This window comes from Perna viridis, chromosome 3, assembly GCF_037379345.1.
Source record: "Perna viridis isolate PV_CMFRI_1.1 ecotype Kerala chromosome 3, ASM3737934v1, whole genome shotgun sequence".
NCBI classification, from domain to species: Eukaryota; Metazoa; Mollusca; class Bivalvia; order Mytilida; family Mytilidae; genus Perna; species Perna viridis.
Window position 1 is genome coordinate 49,206,519 of NC_142447.1, and position 19,206 is coordinate 49,225,724.

At 30.7% G+C, this 19,206-nt stretch overlaps 1 protein-coding gene across 2 annotated transcripts in view; it reads right to left on the minus strand.

The window, feature by feature from the left end:
• LOC148622713 (phosphatidylinositide 4-phosphatase SAC2-like) overlaps positions 1-19,206 on the minus strand; it is a 170,699-nt gene that overhangs the window by 131,851 nt on the left and 19,642 nt on the right. For both annotated transcript variants that reach the window (XM_088572778.1, XM_088572779.1), the window contains one exon: positions 5,968-6,079. In XM_088572778.1, coding sequence (XP_088428904.1) covers positions 5,968-6,079 — 112 coding nt within the window. The remainder of the gene's footprint in view (positions 1-5,967; positions 6,080-19,206) is intronic.

Sequence of the window (19,206 nt, forward strand, 5' to 3'; positions counted from 1 at the left end):
ACTCCTTAAATAAAATATTCATGATCCAACTGTACTTTCTGAATGAATTAACATAAAACCTGACATTTTTCAGTTTAGTAAGACACATGCCTTTGTTCTGCTTTATTGTTGGCATGAAGACGTAGGACACTTGGTTTGGTACGAAGCATGTGGTGTTCTTACATTCATTATAACAAAGACCAATGAAAGTTTTCTTATAAAATTGTGTCAGGCAAACCTAATCTCTGTTTGAAATCAAAGACGAATACGTCACACTGAAGCAAGAGCACTTTTATCAAAGAATCAAGTTATATGTGTCACACAGACAGAGAAAAACTGTCTATCCATTGTTTATTTGCTTATTTAACATTTCATGAAAATATCAGTAGTAATATCCTCCATGTGGTATTTTTACTATAGTCATGGTATATTAGAGACAATAATGCATATATTTCACTGAGAAACTGGACGTTTTAAAACCAAGTGACTCCTGGGAAGTTTTGAACTGAAAATCAAAAAGATACTAGTATTTCTAATAAAATAAATCAATACTACATCACTAGATCAACACATTGGAACATAAAAATAATCAAATCTAACATGATTGCTAGCCAATGAAAGATGTAAGATTTATAAGTTTCATACACGTGTTCTAGATGAATATTATCACTAAAACAGATACAAAAAAACATGACATTACAGAAATATATAGTGATAATTTCAAATAAATTATAACCTTTTGTGCCTCAAATCTGTGTTAAGGACCAATTGAAACAAAACTTAATGATTTACTAATTCTATAAATAATTAAATTTCACCATCTAATTTCAATTAAATTTGAACTGAAACATACGTTCTAGCTTTGTGGTACGAGAGCCTAATATGTTATCCATTGTTTTTCTTCCATCTTCGAGATAGTTTTGATGGAGATCTACAAATTTTCAACACCAAAAAATTAACGTAAACTGTACACGTACTAGCATAAAAATGCGCAAGAATAAAACTGATAAAGTATTAAAAGAAGTGAAGTTCAACGATTGCATGTTCACCATTCATTTTCTGTCTAAACATATATTTCATGCAGAATAAAGAGCGTGATCATAAATTGCTAATTCGCAAAACTTGATGCATGGAAAATTTGTCTTGTTCTGACACTTGTTATTCCTTATCTCCTGACACAAAGCTTAAGATCTTTAAGCCTGTCAGGAATTTTGAAAAACAATAGAAAGCACAATGCGGAAGATCATTTTAGCCCCATGCAGGATAAAAGATTTCCTCATTAAAAAGCAATTAGTAATTAATTTTAGCAAACAGAAATCGTGCATTGCATGATGAATTTGGCCTAAATCATCAATCATGCAAGATTGAATTTCTACTATCTGGGTACACATAACAAGCTTATTTCATTGCACAAACATGTTTTCATCCGGATAAATAGTTACAATATATTCTTTCTATAATTTTACAATTCTCATTAAGCAATCCATTATTTCCTGTAAAAACAACAAATGGTGTAACATGTAAACACAAAACAAACAAAAACACCTCGATTTTCATTTTACGAGGTAAGCGTTGACTGACAATTAAAGTGTTTGTTAAACGTGTACAAATGTAACAGTTCGAGACCACTAGAATCCTTGTCAGTCCTTTTAGACCAAATACACCCATTTGTGGTAAGTTGATGAGCATGGTTAATATACACTTCCGCAAGGTAGGGCTTGGGTAGAACAAAAGAAAAATATGGTAATTTCGTCTCGCCGAAAGGATTTTACATTAAAGTAATTACCTGGTGAAACAATCGCTTCAGGCGCACGGTTATTTTCAAGACTTTCTTATTCACTAAATAATGTACTGACAGTCAATCGGTTCATGGAAATACTACTTGACCTACACTTAGAAATCGATGGTAAAGGAAAACTATTGACCAAACTTTACGACAAACGTGATGACTTTTCATTCAGAATTATCAACTTTCCTTTCATCTGTGGTAACATCCCTTCGGCTCCTGCGTATGGCGTGTTCATATCACAACTCATACGTTATGCCAGAGCTTGCCGAAACTACACAGACTTTTTGTATCGCGCTAGAACTCTAACAAATAGGCTTCTGGAACAGGGTTATGTTGCTACAAGATTGAAGTCATCACTACAGAAGTTTTATGGTCGTCATCATGAACTCGTGGATTGTTATGGTGTATCCATCAGAACTATGAAAACTGATGTATTCAACGGGTCATATTTTCCTTTCCTCGTTCGTCTACCCCGGACTTGACTTTTTATGAGCAACTCGGCGGGTGTTTCTAGAAAAGCAGAGGACGCTTACCCTACTGGTGCACCTGGTCCATGGTCCCAGTTTTTAGTGGAGTCCGAGTTACTCATTTACTTTTTTTACTTTGTATGTATGATTTTAGTTACTTTATGTTCTTTGCTGTGTATGTCTGTTTTCCATGTCTGGTCTTTGTCCTTGGATTACATTCTTTTGATTACCGCTATAACCTTGGTTCCCTTGATTACTCTGCCACACAGTTCATATTTTATGCCAAAAAGAGTTGTTAGGGATATCAACTGAAAATGTACCTAAAATGATATTAAACACGTGAGAACCACTTATAGTAAACATGCTATAGTGACGTATTCATTCCGGGTCATCCCCTATATGTGTACCGGTATTCTGTCCTGTCATGTGAACTATGCCTAGTAATGACTTATAGTACGATAACATTTCACTCCATATCATTAATTACCTTCACAGCGAATTCTTTGTCGTTTTTCATATTTTTGTACACTTGTGTGAGAGTTCTTATAATGTACCTTGTTAAAAAAAGAACGACATTTATTCAAGTCCTCACTTTTCATGATAATCCACGATTTTGTGATGATTCAACACTACGGGAAACGAGACGACTTTTCATTTCGAACTGCCAATATTTCACTATTTCATTTACTAGTTTCACGTGGAAAGAGAACGGTTATGGTGAAACGCAACAAATGCACAAGTGTATAACAGTAAATAACATAAGATGTCACCATAGGTACGGTACGTCATATGACAGCTTCCTGTGGTTATACCGGATGTTACCACAGGTACATTATATGACAGTTTCCGGCGGTTATATCTGATGTCTCCGTAGGTACATTATATGACAGCTTACGGCAGTTATATTCACCTTTCTATTTGTATTGTACAGAAGTCATCACCTCAAAACTACAACGGTCCCTTTCATGAACTTGTCAACCAATTTGATGTACCTTTTTATATTTTTTTATATCCTTCATATCAATTTTAATATCATGTGATTAGTGAACATGACAAAAAGATAATGTCTTGTTTATTCAAAGAACAGGACACTGCAGTTGCACCTGGTTCAGATGTCTAATTTACTTTTACATAAGTAGTAGGTTGTATTTTTTTCGGTTTCAGTTGTTTTTATATCTCCTTTCAGAGCGATAATATTTCTATGCGGTTTAGAAATAGTGCTTCAACAGACGATGTATCAATTATGTACGCCTAGCTGACGTTCTTTTTCTACACTCTTATGAGATCAACTTACTCAAGCAAAAGAAATGCTAGTCCTCTGACTTCAGCTTCCGCTATAAAGATCACGTTTTATCATTAAATAATCCTCAATTTCGTCTCATCGTTCCAAAAGAGCTTGCAATTAAGAAAACTACAGACACACTTAAGACTGCTTCATATTTTCATCCCAAAATTGGTAAAACTAAACAGGATGCCAAATGCGACGACATTGATTTCTCTACTGTCAAATAATCTTTCCTATAGTATTTTCACAGATGCTTTGGATTTGCTACAAATTGTTACCGTTGCACCAACTGGACTCAGTGGCCTACACAAAGTTATTTGGACAAGGTCATATGCTACATGTACAGATTAAGGTCGTAACTTCAAATGTATAACCGTCTTCGTCGCGACCTGATTGACCAATATCGAATTCCTGTGACAAATGATCTCCACGTTAGATGTCTTACAAAGGGAAGGAATTGCTAACCATTGGTGAACTCATGACCTCAGCAGGTTTTTAGGTGAACTAATGACCTCACCAAGTTTCTTGGTTAACTCATGGCGTAACCAAGTTTCTAGTGATGTTTTTGGTATTTGTATCCGTGGGTACGTTTTAATTCATTTGTGTTGTCTTCTTCGTCATTTTGTTTCTGACTTTGTTTTACTCCCAAATTTACTCTTTTTTTTGCAATATCGATAGGACTATGATAGTTTCCTGTAGTTTTGCTCTACAATTATGTAATAATTTAGCCGAGAGCATTTTAAGTTTGATTACCAGGATAAATTTTTAGATTTATATTTCACCATCATCTTCGCTTGTAAGATATATGTTAAGTATTGGGTTAATTATGGGTAAGTAAATTGTAAATGGTAATTAGCTAGATCAGGACTAAGATTAATGTTAACAATTGTATGCACAGACTTTCTCGGGACCATCTGTTGATTGATCCCAGCATCACATGATAAAGATCTATAGTTTTATTTACATAACATTTTATGACACTATCCGACTTGAACATTACACAGATTTAATCAATTGCTTCTGACAAGTAAATATTTTGGTTTGATTGAACTTTAGAAAGTTAGCCATTGGTCAGACTTAGAATTTTTAATGTTTTATTTACAATTTGTGGGAGGAGTTTGTGGGGTGTTATATTCTCGGCATGTTTTGTATCTTGAGATAGTTTAACATCATGCTCCGCTCTTGTAACATCGAGCGTTACTCATGTTATTCATAACTTATTTTAACATCTTTATAACATCATAATAAACAAGTTATTTAGAACAGTGGATTAAATATCTGAAATAGTGGAAAGCCCAGCTCTTGATTATTATTTGGTTGACTTTTTCCGGACTTATACTTTACTAGTTGAACAACGTGTCCCCAGTTGTTTACATATAATTCAAAAATTTTTTTCGCTTTTATTAGAGCATGCCCTCAAAATTAACATTCTTTCATACCCGTGTTTGTTACCAAAACAGACAATCAGAATGTTAACTCTGTTTCAGGTAGATATCACAAACAGGTGCAATGCCTATGTCCGAACGTTAAAATGATATATTTAAAGACGCCGGGGTACAGAAAGAAGTACTACTAAAGGCCACACACATAGGCCAACTCCTGATACCATGATGTTTTCTCGCTATAAAATTTCTGAATAATTTTGCACTGACTCAAACACCCCATTCATGCATATCAATACTTATTAATTAAAATATATCCAGATAGTCTTGGTAAGTTTTCTACCTTCACTCGTGGTGGTCATTCATAGTAACTCATAAATTTGTGTTGAACATTGTATCAAGTGACCACAACACGTAAACAATTCTTACTCTCGTGTGGTTAACCGAATTTGCGCTTGATGCAAAGTTATTATATAACTCAACTACCTACAACAGCTTATACCATTGGCACTAATTTAAGAGGGGTGTGATTATCTACAACTAGTAATGCCCGGAGAGGTCAACAATAATTTATAGACAAAAAGATGATCATGTAATTTTTGGACCAAATGCAACCAAACTTGGTAAGATTTGGGTGTTACATAACAACAATCTGAATATTTTGTATGACAATGTTAATTACATCAAATAAGGCAGTACCAGTATGTGTCTTAAGTTTTTATATTATCCATGGATTATTTCTTTATAAAAGACAAACTTCCCAATATATTTACAAGTAAAAAGGTCAATATTTAAAGTATAAGAACTGTTTGGTCTTCAAAGTTCTCTGGCATTAAGATCTTGGCAAGTTTCAATTAATTTTACAGAAGTCTGTCAAAACATATATTTATCTTTCCACAAACTTTGTTTTTTTTTGCTAATACTTTTGATCTACCTTACTAGTGATTATCGATTTTTAACATCAGACCAGCTATATGCAATGCCATACAGGTTTTTTCCTTATGTGGTGCAAGTATATTCTGGATCTTACATGCTGATTAATTGTAGATATTGATGAATACCTACCTTTATCTAGCCGAGGAGGTGGTCTATATTTAAATCCAGTCTGACTCCAGTATAATGGTATTGATCCTCTCACTTGTACAAAGGACACAATGTGAGGCATGAATTCTATAAACTGAAAGGTAAACAATAAATTAGCTTCAAGTTTCCTTAACTTATCATCTAAAGAAAATACACATTTCCATATAATGAAAAAATCAGATATAAAGTACATAAGAAATGAAAACTTACAGCCAACATTTTGACAACACTAAGAAGTGTTGTGTTTCATTGAGTTTTCAAAAACAGCTATGTTGATTTAAACTTCATTGTCAATGTCAATAAAGATCTTAGATCAAGATCTGAACTGGCAAAGCAGTCGCAAGATTTAAGATTTTATACAGATTTTAGGACTTGGTTTCATGAAAAATCCTAAATTGAGATTTTCCTTAAAACCTTTCCCAAGACAAATTTAGACCAATAAAATTGCCTGGAAATGAAGATTTGAGAAAAATCTCAATTTGAGATTTTTTATGAAACCAAGTCCAGATATCATCTACGGAAATGAAGTTTCAACATTAACAATTTTGCTTCAGTAAAGTATTGGGTCCTGAAACTTATATTTGGGGTTTACTTCAGATTATTGCATTCATTCATCAATTTCAGCATTTGATTTCCTTTAAAATGTCACAATCCAGATGTCCAGATTAACTGATTGGGCGTATTGACAGCTCGAGGTCAAAAATCGCTTTTTAACCGTGCCTTGTATCAGGATTTAGCTTCCACAATGCTATATAACTGCTGTTGTAAAATTTATATACATTTTTTTTCAATATTTATTGAGATGGTGTATAAGTAGTCTGGATTTTTATTTAAAAAATACCATTAAATGCATGACATACTTTGATATGGTGTCTTCCTCGAATGCCAACCTTTTACGTTACCTACTCCTTGAATGCCAACAAAAATACTTCAATAGATGTTTATGTTATAACAATAGGAGTTTTTATAACAATTAAATTTTTTTATAAGTATTTAACTGTTGAAATTAATTAGTGAAGTTGATAAATGGAACGTTTTATACCTTAATATATGAAAAAAAGCAGATTTTTAAAAATATGTAAGAACATAATAAAATTGAATCATTAAAAATTTGTAAAAATATAATAAAATTGTAACATTTTTTTTTTTAACTTTTATTTAAAGGCATGTATAAATTCTATCCTAAATATTAAAGAAATTCAGAAATTTAACATAAATAAACATTATTTCAACCTCTGAACTTCAATATTGAAGACACTGATTTATTTCATTCTTTATCATTCTAACGTTTCAACTAATTAATATGAATGTATTTATTGTGTAGCAATTACAAATATTTATTAAATTGAACAAAAACCGCATACTTAGTAACTAGTACTAGTGTTTAGTACTAGTATTCCTACAGAAAGTAGAATGATAGATTGAAATATCTTCAAGTTATTGGACTACAAAACTAATTCAAAAGTCTATTGTGCTATACATGTATATGTCTGATTTTGTGAAGAAAATGCAAAAAAGAAAGTAGAAACAGCCAGAAAGAAAAAAAAATTGACAATTGGAATAACTACCTAGATATGAACTGGAGTAAGTCACCTGAGACTTATCTATCTGTTAATTAGTATGGATGTTTGATAAGCATGCATTTTTGTTGTGGTAACCACTAACACCAATTCTTTGAACGCCAACAAAATGTTACAGGTAAATTATCGGTAGATCAAAGGATGTTGGCATTCGAGGAATAAACCTTTGATATTATGACATACTGAAATAATTAGTCATGTTGATGTGACACATTATTTCAACATACAAATAAATCATTTTTGATGCATCCAACTACCTTTAAATTAGAAACCACTAATTCCATTTCCAATAGATTTCGATTTTCATACATGTAAGGCCAGACAGCTTCCTTAGACTATAGCTTAATTTTTACCTAAAGATCATAATCCTCACAATGGCATACAGAATTAACAGACTTTCAGCGGAATACTGACCACCAGAGTTAAAGTATCTATAAATAGCACGGGAAATCCCTTCGATTTAACAAATAAGGGGGTACATTAAAATAAAGGTTTTTATTATAAAATGTTCAAAAAAGTTTTTAACCAATTTCAATTTGTAAATTAAAGTGAGCACTTTTCCACTGTACAAGAATGTATGACTATTGTGCATGTGTCACGTGCTCAGACGGTTGAATTGATTGTACGCTATATATGTATAGCACAAATACTCAATTCCAGGTAAGTGGTAACGTTTCCAAAACAACTAGCTAATCTCTAGATAGGTATAAACACAGTAATGTCTAAAGAACAAGCATTAAGTAAAAATAAATAAATGAATAAAAATAATATAATGTAATGTAACTGTTTATTGTATATTTATGGCTCCACAGCATCATTGCCATAAGAAGTAATAGTGAGTATACGAGCCCTTACAGAGGAAGTCATTATGAATATTTCTTTTTGCTGGATAATGTTAGTATTCAACCAACTGTTTTCGTTAAGCGTAAAAATTTACTGCTATTTCTAATACAATGTATGAAATCATAATTAATGTATTCTGTAGATATCATTAATTACATAAACTGTGGGAAGAATCAAGTATTTTCCGTCTACTAGGAAGTAGGAAAAAAATAGTGATTAACTTATATTCTGTTTGTCTAGTGTTGATTATTACCAATGATAAGTTTACATCAAATAAATCCTACAATTCTTTGATACAGTCACTTTTAACGTAATTCACTGGGAAGACGATAACGATAATGTTCTATTTTCAAAGTAAAACGCTTCTGAATTAATCGCTTTTTCTATGAAGCATTCCAACAATATCCTGATGATATTTTAACCAAATTGAGATTAAACAAACTATTTACAAACGATCCCATTATCACATTATGTTCCATCACGCTTGACAACACTGCTGCAGAAAACGAGTTTGTTTGATGTCATAATTCATTGTCTAATTTCTTCTTTCTTACGGCCATTTAAAGCTGATGGATGTTATGTTTTTTTTTTTTTTTTTTGTTTTTTTTTTTTTTTTTTTTTTGTTTTTTGTTTTTTGTTTTTTGTTTGTTTTTTGTTTTGTTTTTTTTTTCTTTTGTTGACATTTTTTCATTTCATTGATATCATATGATAAGAGTCATTGCACCAATATTGATTTATACTGCTCAAAGTAAAACATTCCTGAGTATTATATATAAAAGGGCAATAAATCTCTCAGTGTTTTTAATTGAAGACCAAATAAAAAAAAAAGGCATCACACCAATTTTAAATTAATACCATAAACTAATAATATCATGTGGGGATATTTCTAGTATTGTATTTATTTATTTATTGTTGGTATTTTTAGTTAAAACCATTTGTGGAGAAAAAATGCCAATGACAAACATCAAACAATTTAAGTGAATCAATGAGTGCACCAACAAGCCTTAAACTTGGAGAAAGAGCTTGCCAGACAAACAAACCCAAATCTTCATGTCAAAAAATATCTATCGGTAATACAGCAGAATTCATGACAAGTTCAACATTTGTTTGATTTTTTTTAATCGCTTTGAAATCTTCAAACAACACAGCTTTTATAGATGTATCCAATAGTTCACTGAAAAACTAGGATCTTCTAAAACTACATCAATTTGTCTTACTCTTTCTGTTTATTTATAGTACAGTACTCTCTAAGCCCATTAAACTAAAGTAGTCTTGGTGCTGGTCAACAAGATGAATTCAACCTTTTATATTGTGCATTTTATATTAGGAGGTTTCTGGCATGCCTAAAGTAAACTAAACATATGAAGTAGATTAGTGTTGTACACTTTAAACACATTTGTTTCTATAGAAATAAAGTTGTTACTAGGTATGGTCTATATTTAAGTGTTACCATTGTATATTTATTTTGATCATTTAATTCTTAATTCTCCTAAATTGTGACTCATCTACAACAAATCTATACTTATTGTCCCAATCCAGTACTCATCTTATGTGAAAAAGATCTGGAAACAAATTGTTATGATTTTGTCTTTAAGGATCTCAAAAAAAAAATCCCAATAATTGCTCATAATTTAATTGAAGCATACTGCAGTTAAATCTTGATGCTTAAAGCAATTGATGGTATCATTATTTTGATCTGATTCTCCTACCATTTCCTGTAAGTTACTAGTATAGTTAGATCATTTATTATGCTTTTGGATAAAATACATTAATATAATGCTAAAATAAAGATTACATGTATTACTCAAGAATACACCAAATTATACAAAATTAAATTCCAATTGGCAGAATTCATCCTTCTTCTTTTTTTTTAAAATATTCAAAAACATCACCCAAAATACACAAGATAAATTTTCAGTTTGTTTGTTTTAGAGTTGGGTGTGTTTTCACCAATATGCCAGCAAATATTCATCACATGTTAATTTATTTTCTATTACATCGTGCAAGAAAAAATCTTACAAGAGGCTCTACACAGCTGTAAGATTTGAAGAAATTTGCATGTGCTGTGTTGTAAAACAAAAATGCAATCTAATTTGTACATGTTAAAAAATCCTTCATCTTTCTATCCAAAGGACAACAAACATTACAAAAACTAAATTAATCACCTACAACAATTGTAACATTTCTGCATTATCTTATGCAATAAAATGTATATATAATTTTATTCTTGTATCAGCTAAAAACAGAAAATGACTTCTGTTGTTTACCAATGTTAATGCTCAACAAAGTGCAGGTTGATAAAACCCCACACATAAAACACTTGGGATAAGTTTGGATGCTTCAATTTAAAAAAAAATATATGAAATAAATACATGGTAAGATTCAGCATTTCAAGAACCCTCACAGAAATTGTTAAAGTAATATTTATACCCTCATTTGTACCTACTTAAAACAGGGTTACAGAAAATTAATAAACTAAAAGATTCAGCATATCTAAGAATTCATAGAATTTAATCATGAAATCAAACAAAAAGGTTAATTTTGTAGGTTTTGACAGATACAAATTTAACATGCCAAAGAACCCAAAGTAATCAAGGTTTGTTGTAATCAGATAAAATTTAACTTAAGATCCTTTTGACCTCAATATGAACAAAGCAAATAGAATGCTTTACAGGGAACAGCCTGATATGACTGCTGAACACCATTCAAGCTTGATACAGCTTTGATCAGGATTACAGTAAACAAATTGCCATTGGTCCTTAATTCCTTAATGGTTCCAGGCCAAAACTTCCAAAATTAATCCCAACCTTCCTTTTTGGTGTATGACACCCTGTGGTACATTAGAGATACATTCCCTTTTACTCCAGTTATCATCCAGACACCAGGAAAAATCTTGTTTCTGACTCCTTTTTACCCCTAATCCCTAAACAGTTAATTAACCTCACAACTCCTAAAATTGAATCCCAGTCTTCCAGTGGTAGTATTACAACTTTTTTCAAATTTCAAAGAGATCAGTTTTAGTATAGTCAAGTTGTTGTTTGGAATTCAATAAAATACCTGCTTCTGGCCCCTTTTTCACATCTTATTCCTCAACAGTTTTATACTTAACCCTAAAAATCAATCCAAAGCTGACCTTTGTGGTAAAGAATATTGTTCAACAATATCATAAAAACTCCCACACGCATTTGATGAAGTTATATCGCTAAATTCTTAGAAGTTCCTATTATGGCTCCCAATTCCAAAACAGTAAAAGTCATAAGCCCCAAAATGGATACCAGTCTTCCTTTGGTGGTTTTGAACCTTGTAAAATGTTATTAAGATCAATCTACATATATTCAAGTTATAGAACGTGAACCAAGTGTCAGCTTCATATCAGACCTATTGAATTATACTTGACCATCTGTCCTCTCCAGTCCAAAATCTTTTTACAGTGCCCGACTGAAAGCTCTACTGAAATTTTAAATCCACTTTCCTTGTTTTCATAGAAACTTTTAGAATGACTGACCTATTGACCTGCAGATTTTCATATTCTGTGGATTTTTTAAAGAAAAAATGAGGCAATTTTTGTAATGCTCAGACAAAAAAATCTTTAAATGCCCTGAGGGGGGAATGCATACTTCAATATGACTGTTTACATCTTACAATATCAGAACATTCAATAAACTACATTTAATTAAATGTTTTTATTACAATAATAGACTCAAAATGGGTGATATTTACATCCTATTATTTTACTGTAATTCAGAAGAACAGGAAACTCATTGGTCAATATACTAAATAACTCTACTTTCATTACCCTACTACCATTTCAACTTTAAAATTTAAGTACATGACCTGTCTGACTTTTAAAAACAACCAGACATTTTTGAAATGCAATGTGTTTGGTTTGTTTTTTAGAAATAATTCTGAACTAAATGAAAACCAACTTGCATATAGCGTTTATAAAACATAATCAAACAGCATCAACATGTAACTACATTTACTGTCTTAACCATTCAGATTCAATAAATTTGACAAGGCATGGCACTGACTTTGATTTGTCCAGATATACTGTTAATTCTTGAAATGTTTCAAATAGATTTAACATCCTAAGAACATGTGGTATTTCAGACAAGTAAGTTACTTGATGTTTGATTTAGAATAGAACATTAAAATATTTTGTACACATCACAGTTACTCAAATGTGCATTACTAGAATATATCTTAAAGGCACTATGAATAAATTTTACAAGCAATTATAAAAACACTTTACAGTCAGAGAATCACTTGTACTTTTTATGTACTAAATCATATGCCAGAAGTTATCCAAAGTCAAACAATTAAATTATGATGCTATTAGCAAACAATTTAATTATAATTAACTCAACCAATAATTTATGGACTCATTTTTCTCTTTTTGTCAAAAACATTAAAGGTGTAAACATACAAAGTAACTTTTTATTTAAATGTTTATTTCAATTTCTTGATCTGAAATGGTACAGAAATGCAATTAAACTTTTACATGTTATCAACTTCAGTTCTCTTGATTTGTTTTGTCATTCAAAAGACAATATTGATTGGACGACTTTTAATTTGACGTCAGAAAAAATGTAATGAAAAAATTATGGAAAACAATTTCAATCTAAGGAAATGAAAATTTACTTCATTTTTTAAACAAAACTAAATCTCATTACTGATCTTTCAATGGAAAATATTAACTATATACAAAATCTGATGGTAATTTCACAATGACAGCTTATACCCTTGGTAATGATTTGAGATATTGACTTAAATAACATTAAGAAAAGTGAGAAAAAACAATAAGTGATAAGAGGTATCCTTGTTTATTATTTCAAATTTATTTCTTCTCAAGATCAATGAAATAGTCCTCAGATAATCCTCAAATACCAAAAGGAATGATATTCTACAGATACATGGTTTCAACAAAATCTAACCAGTGGAAAAATAATGAAGATTAGCACAGTCAAACTATCTTGAGAGAATAGTCCCCTTCAATAATAAAATATTCTTTTTAGAACTTAGAATGAAATTATATATCAAGAAATAAAATGATAAATTATTATTTGTCAAAATTAACATGATTGCAGGTTTGATATTTAATTAAAAGATTGTGGAAACTTACATACATATAAATACAATACAACATAAGCATATATATATATAGTCAGTGATTCAATGACTAATGTATAGACATCAAAGACATAGCTGAGGATACTTTACAAAAATAAACAATATTCAAACTCTTACAGTTAATAATATTTTATAAAACACAAACAAAAATAATTTTTTTACAAGACAAATTTCTCTGACACATGTAAAAGAAAAGGTATAAACTTGCAACTCATGCAAGGGGAATTGAGAAATATCCATTTACTCACTAATTAGTTTTATGGCTGACGGCTAGACAATGGAGTGACTTTAAAATTTGGATTCAGCTCCAAATTATTCTGTAATAGAGTTTCAGTTAAAACAGATGGGACAATTGCATGTTATCATTTCTGGAAATGTTAAATTATAAATGACAAATGACTGTTAAAAAAAGTACAAAGTAAATGCACTTTTGAATGAAGTATTTTTGGATTTGTTCAGTTAAAGAAAAAAGAATGAGGTTTAGTCATAGCTGTATAATGCAAACAACACATTAAACTGTAAATTACACTTTGAATGTTTTAGTTCATCTATTCTCTATGATATTAAAATATTTTGGATATACTATAGGCTCAGATCACAAGGTATTGAAAAAAAATCACACTGGGTACAATCCCTGATCCCCTCCATACTGGGTATCACCCCTGATGCTCCTCAAAATGGGTATCACCCTGACCCCTCTTATACTGTTTACCATTCCTGATCCCCCTCATGCTGGGTATAATTCCTGATCTTCCTAATACTTGATATCACCCTAATCCCAATCAAAATAATTCAGATAAAAAATAAAAATATCAAGTATACATTGGCATCCACTAATAGTTATATCCTAACATTTTAAAAGTCTAATGACAATATGATGGGTGAATGAATTGACCAAGTGTAAGAAACCAGACATCCTGAACACTATATACAATACAAAGCAGGATCATAATAAGATATCAATAAGTTCTGTCAATTCAGAAACCCCATGTTTTAATTTAAGTTTCATAACCCTATATTAATACGAAGGTCTGATATTCTAAAATCTTGTATAAAAAAACATAAAATAAATGGAAGTTCAATGGAAATTAAAATGTGATAACATTGATAGAAATAAGAAGCATTCTTTACTCAGTAAATCGTATATTCACTATTAACAAGAAATAAAAACAATCTTCATAAACTTCCAATAAATATTTTGTATTGCACAAGTAGGAATACCATTTCATCATAACTGTGATGACATGTGCAATCTTTTTTAATCATACTGGATATATAAAATAAGATTATGAAATTCACTCTGTTTTAAAAGCATTAAACAAAAAACATAAACACACTTAAAATATTAACATGAGTAATGGGGAATAATATCAAAATCCATTGTTTAACCTGATATTTATAAATATACCCACTGCAATGTTCTTTGAATGCACCTATTTTTTTTTGTTCTTTGTGTGAATTGTAGGTAGGCCTGAATTCAAATTATAGAAGAAAAAAGACAGTATAGTAGACAGAACTATATAAAGATATCTCAATCACCTATATATGTAGCTTTAAAAATAATAAACAAACATTGTTGTAATTGGAAATAGGATTGTATTTCACAACATGCAAATAGGGACAGCACTAGATTAGATAATGCAGTGGAAAACATTTGTTTGACCAAAGTAGAGTGTAATTAAACAAGTACAATATACCACAGTCTACACTGTCATGTAGCGAGATCATCGTACAACTACAAGAACAATATACCAGTCTACACAGTCATGTAGCAAGATCATTGTACAACTACAAGTACAATATACCAGTCTACACAGTCATGTAGCAAAATCATTGTACAACTACAAGTACGATATACCACAGTTTACACTGTCATGTAGTGAGATCATCGTACAACTAAAAGTACGATATACCAAAGTTTACACTGTCATGTAGTGAGATCATCGTACAACTACAAGTACGATATACCAGTCTACACTGTCATGTAGCAAGATCATCTTACAACTACAAGTACAATATACCAGTCTACACTGTCATGTAGCAAGATCATCGTACAACTACAAGTACAATATACCACAGTTTACACTGTCATATAGTGAGATCATTGTACAACTACAAGTACAATATACCACAGTTTACACTGTCATGTAGTGAGATCATTGTACAACTACAAATATATAGTGTGTAACCGTTGCGCTAAAATTGAAACTGCTTCTGATAAAAACACTTTTGATAACCAATTCATCTATCTTGTAACAGCAACTTAAAAGTGTTACTTGAGGAGTGCTTACCAAACAGATACACCTGACTTTAGTTTGTTAGTTATTTTTGTTTTGAAAATTGTTGTTTTAGTTGCAAATTTATAATAGTTTGGTTATACTTATCCTTCGATGTTTAAATTTTAATAACTGTTTGTTCTCATATGTATCTGAGAGTTACTGAAATCATAAAAAATTTAAGTGGTTTTACCCTTAAGTGCACTGAGTGATCTGACCTTTAATTTGTCTTGAGTAAGACAACACAGATAGCTTTAATCAGTTCAGAATGATGCAACAACTATTCATGGCTTCAATCATTATATAACATTACAGGTAATTTATACCAAATTAAGTAACGCCAGTGACAAGTTCTTCAAATCAGGTTTCTTTCCCAGCATGCATCACTGACTTAATTCTCAGGATTAGCAAAAAATTTCAATCAGTATTAAAATGCAAATACATTCCAAAACAGGTGGATAAATGTAATGGGTCAAAAGGACAAGATACTTGTTTAAATATCTATAAAAGATTTCCTAGGAAGGCTCCCACAAAAAGATGACATAATCTAGAGATAATAGAAGGGCTTCATCAGGAAGTAATATATTTACACTGAACAGAAACCTTATAAATGACACTGGATAGTGTTAGAAGTGGATATAGTCCGGTATGTGCCACTTTGGTCATTAATACATATTCAGCTCTTTGGAATATCATAGGCAACAGGTAATTCACTTCCATTTCCATAGATCTGGGTTCAGTGTGTTCCCTATTTATACATTGTTCATAAAGGTCATCCATGCTTTTAACAGACTAGACCTGATGTGTGAAATCCTCATATTGTATACAAGTACATGTATACAGCAATATAAAGCTTCATTCTTATAATGATGCCAAACATTCCCTTCTAAAGTTTTATCAAAACTATTGAATAGTTCAGGAGTTTTTGCAAGGCCCGAACATGTGTCACCCTGAATTATGTCTGTTTGCAAATTACCTGACAATAACAAACTGCACCTGGTGCCTAACATCCATTTAAAGTTTTAACAAAATCTCCAGATATGATGCCAAACCTTTGCATTATGTTTTATCCACCAAACAATGTGAACTTTTGTCCTTACAATGTGAGTGGACAGACAGACTGACAGATATGCTGATTGATTACTATGTAACCCTAAAACTTTGTTTTCAGGGTATCATTAAACAGTACCAATTTTCATTTGGGTCTCAAGTTTTGTAAACCAATATTTTTATAGGGGCACAAAGACGGTATGTATACAAGCTACAATATTTCATAGATATATAAAAAAAATCTACCAGCCAAATATCACTAAGATATGAATAAACATAAAACAATCTCTGATTTTTATACCAACTGTTACAAGAATTTTCAATTCATTTCTCCATGTTTTACAATATATCTTTCTGCTATCTTATTGCAAGTCGTGTACATTAATAATATCAGAAATTTTGAGTTATTATTTTTTATGATTAATTCATCAACAATGGAAAAGTATTGTTATATCTCATTTCTATGTCTCTAAAAATCTGTTTTCGATGAGTAAATCTAATAATTATGTATTTGCCAAAGCAGAAGTAATAAGTCACTAGTGTTACATAAACTCATTAAGTCACAAAACATGCAGAGAAATTCCTTGCATTAGTCATTATGATTAGACAATTTTATATATCATATGCTACTCTGGTTCTGTGTCACCCATTTTTTTTATTTCAAAGGTGGAATGTATCAACAACATGACAGAAGTACATTAAAGCAAATTTGAAGTCTTGGAGAAATTTAATATAAAACACATAGTGACAATCCATCATTAATCAATATCAAACTTTATATAACAATTCATTCTTCATATGGTATTCCATGCATTTTGAAATCACAATTTGGTAACAAATAAAATATTATTCATTCAAATTATTTCCTGACAAGAAATGCTTTACTTATATTTGAGCTTTATCTATTTTATTGAAAACACAACATTCAAACATGCGTGCAGTTTGTAATATGATTGCATCTAAATCTAGAATAATTTCTACATTAAAATGAGATATTTGGGTAATGTATTTTTTATTATACAAATTTTTTCACAATTTTTTGTTGTTTATGTTCAATATTTTCATAGAAGTTTATAAATATGTAATGTATGATGCTGACAGCTTAATATCCACATGTGTCTTGCTGCATATCTTTTACTTACACCAAGATATTAATTTTGGGTCAATAAAAAACTAGATATATGGTAAGCAAGCTCATGAAGAGAGTATTACATTCAATATTATTTTTACAGATGTAATTATCTCATTATGAAGTCTTCTGACAGTAAATAAATGCCTTATGATTGCTGTAATATATTTACTGGAAATCATAATTGTTAAAACTGAAATAGTAATGATTTTCATATCAAACAAATTCCCACATACTTTTAAATCTGATTAGCATGACATAAATGCTTCAATCGGGTATGTGAATTTCAATTTGACATTATTGACAGATTTCACTAAAAATTGTACATTTTGCAGTATTTAAGTAAGATACAAACAACACTCTGGTATAAAAGTTGTTGCTAAGAACAACACTTAAATTATAAATAACAGTCTTTTCATATGGGTAATGGATAAATGGCACTCGTGAAAATTGCTGTTATGGGCAACAATTATAAATGAGTTTGTTTTTTCACATGGCAGCTCTCCTGAAAGTTATAATTAACAGTCTCTTCACAAGATATCCCTGTAATTAGCATTTACTTGATATTAGGTGACTCAAGATTGATTACAGAAATGTATGACTGTTTATATACCTTTCCCCTGTTCTTATATTAAAGAATAACAGTTAAGCATAACAGAATATTCATGTTCCAGGAACTGCTTCACAAAGTATTAAATAAAACACTCAATCCCTAACCAAGCATTTATTACCATTCGTACAATTTTCAGCATGAATTTTTAATTAATCCAGTAAAAGGTAAATACAATAAACTTGCACTAGCACAAACTAAGCTGTGCACAATGTTCTGGTCTTAGACAATATTACTCATATTGCACAAACTGATACGCTCAAATCATGTGGCAAAAGGAAAAATATAAATATGCAAAAGCAACACTAAGCAAAAGACAAAATAAAAAATGTCTTAACACTCACAAAACTATTTCATAAGTACAAATCTTTGTTATAATCTGGCAATGTGTTTAAAATCTGATGCATGCATATAAACAAAAATTCCATTGAACAGAAATTTAACTCATAATGGTATCTGAATGTTCTAATACTGATTATTGGTCTCTATCTGAAGACATTTGGAAATTTTTTAATGTCAATTTTATATTGGGATTGTGTGATGGAAGATAAATTAATTAATTTGAAAATCCATTAACTTAAGAAATTAAAAAAAAAACACAGA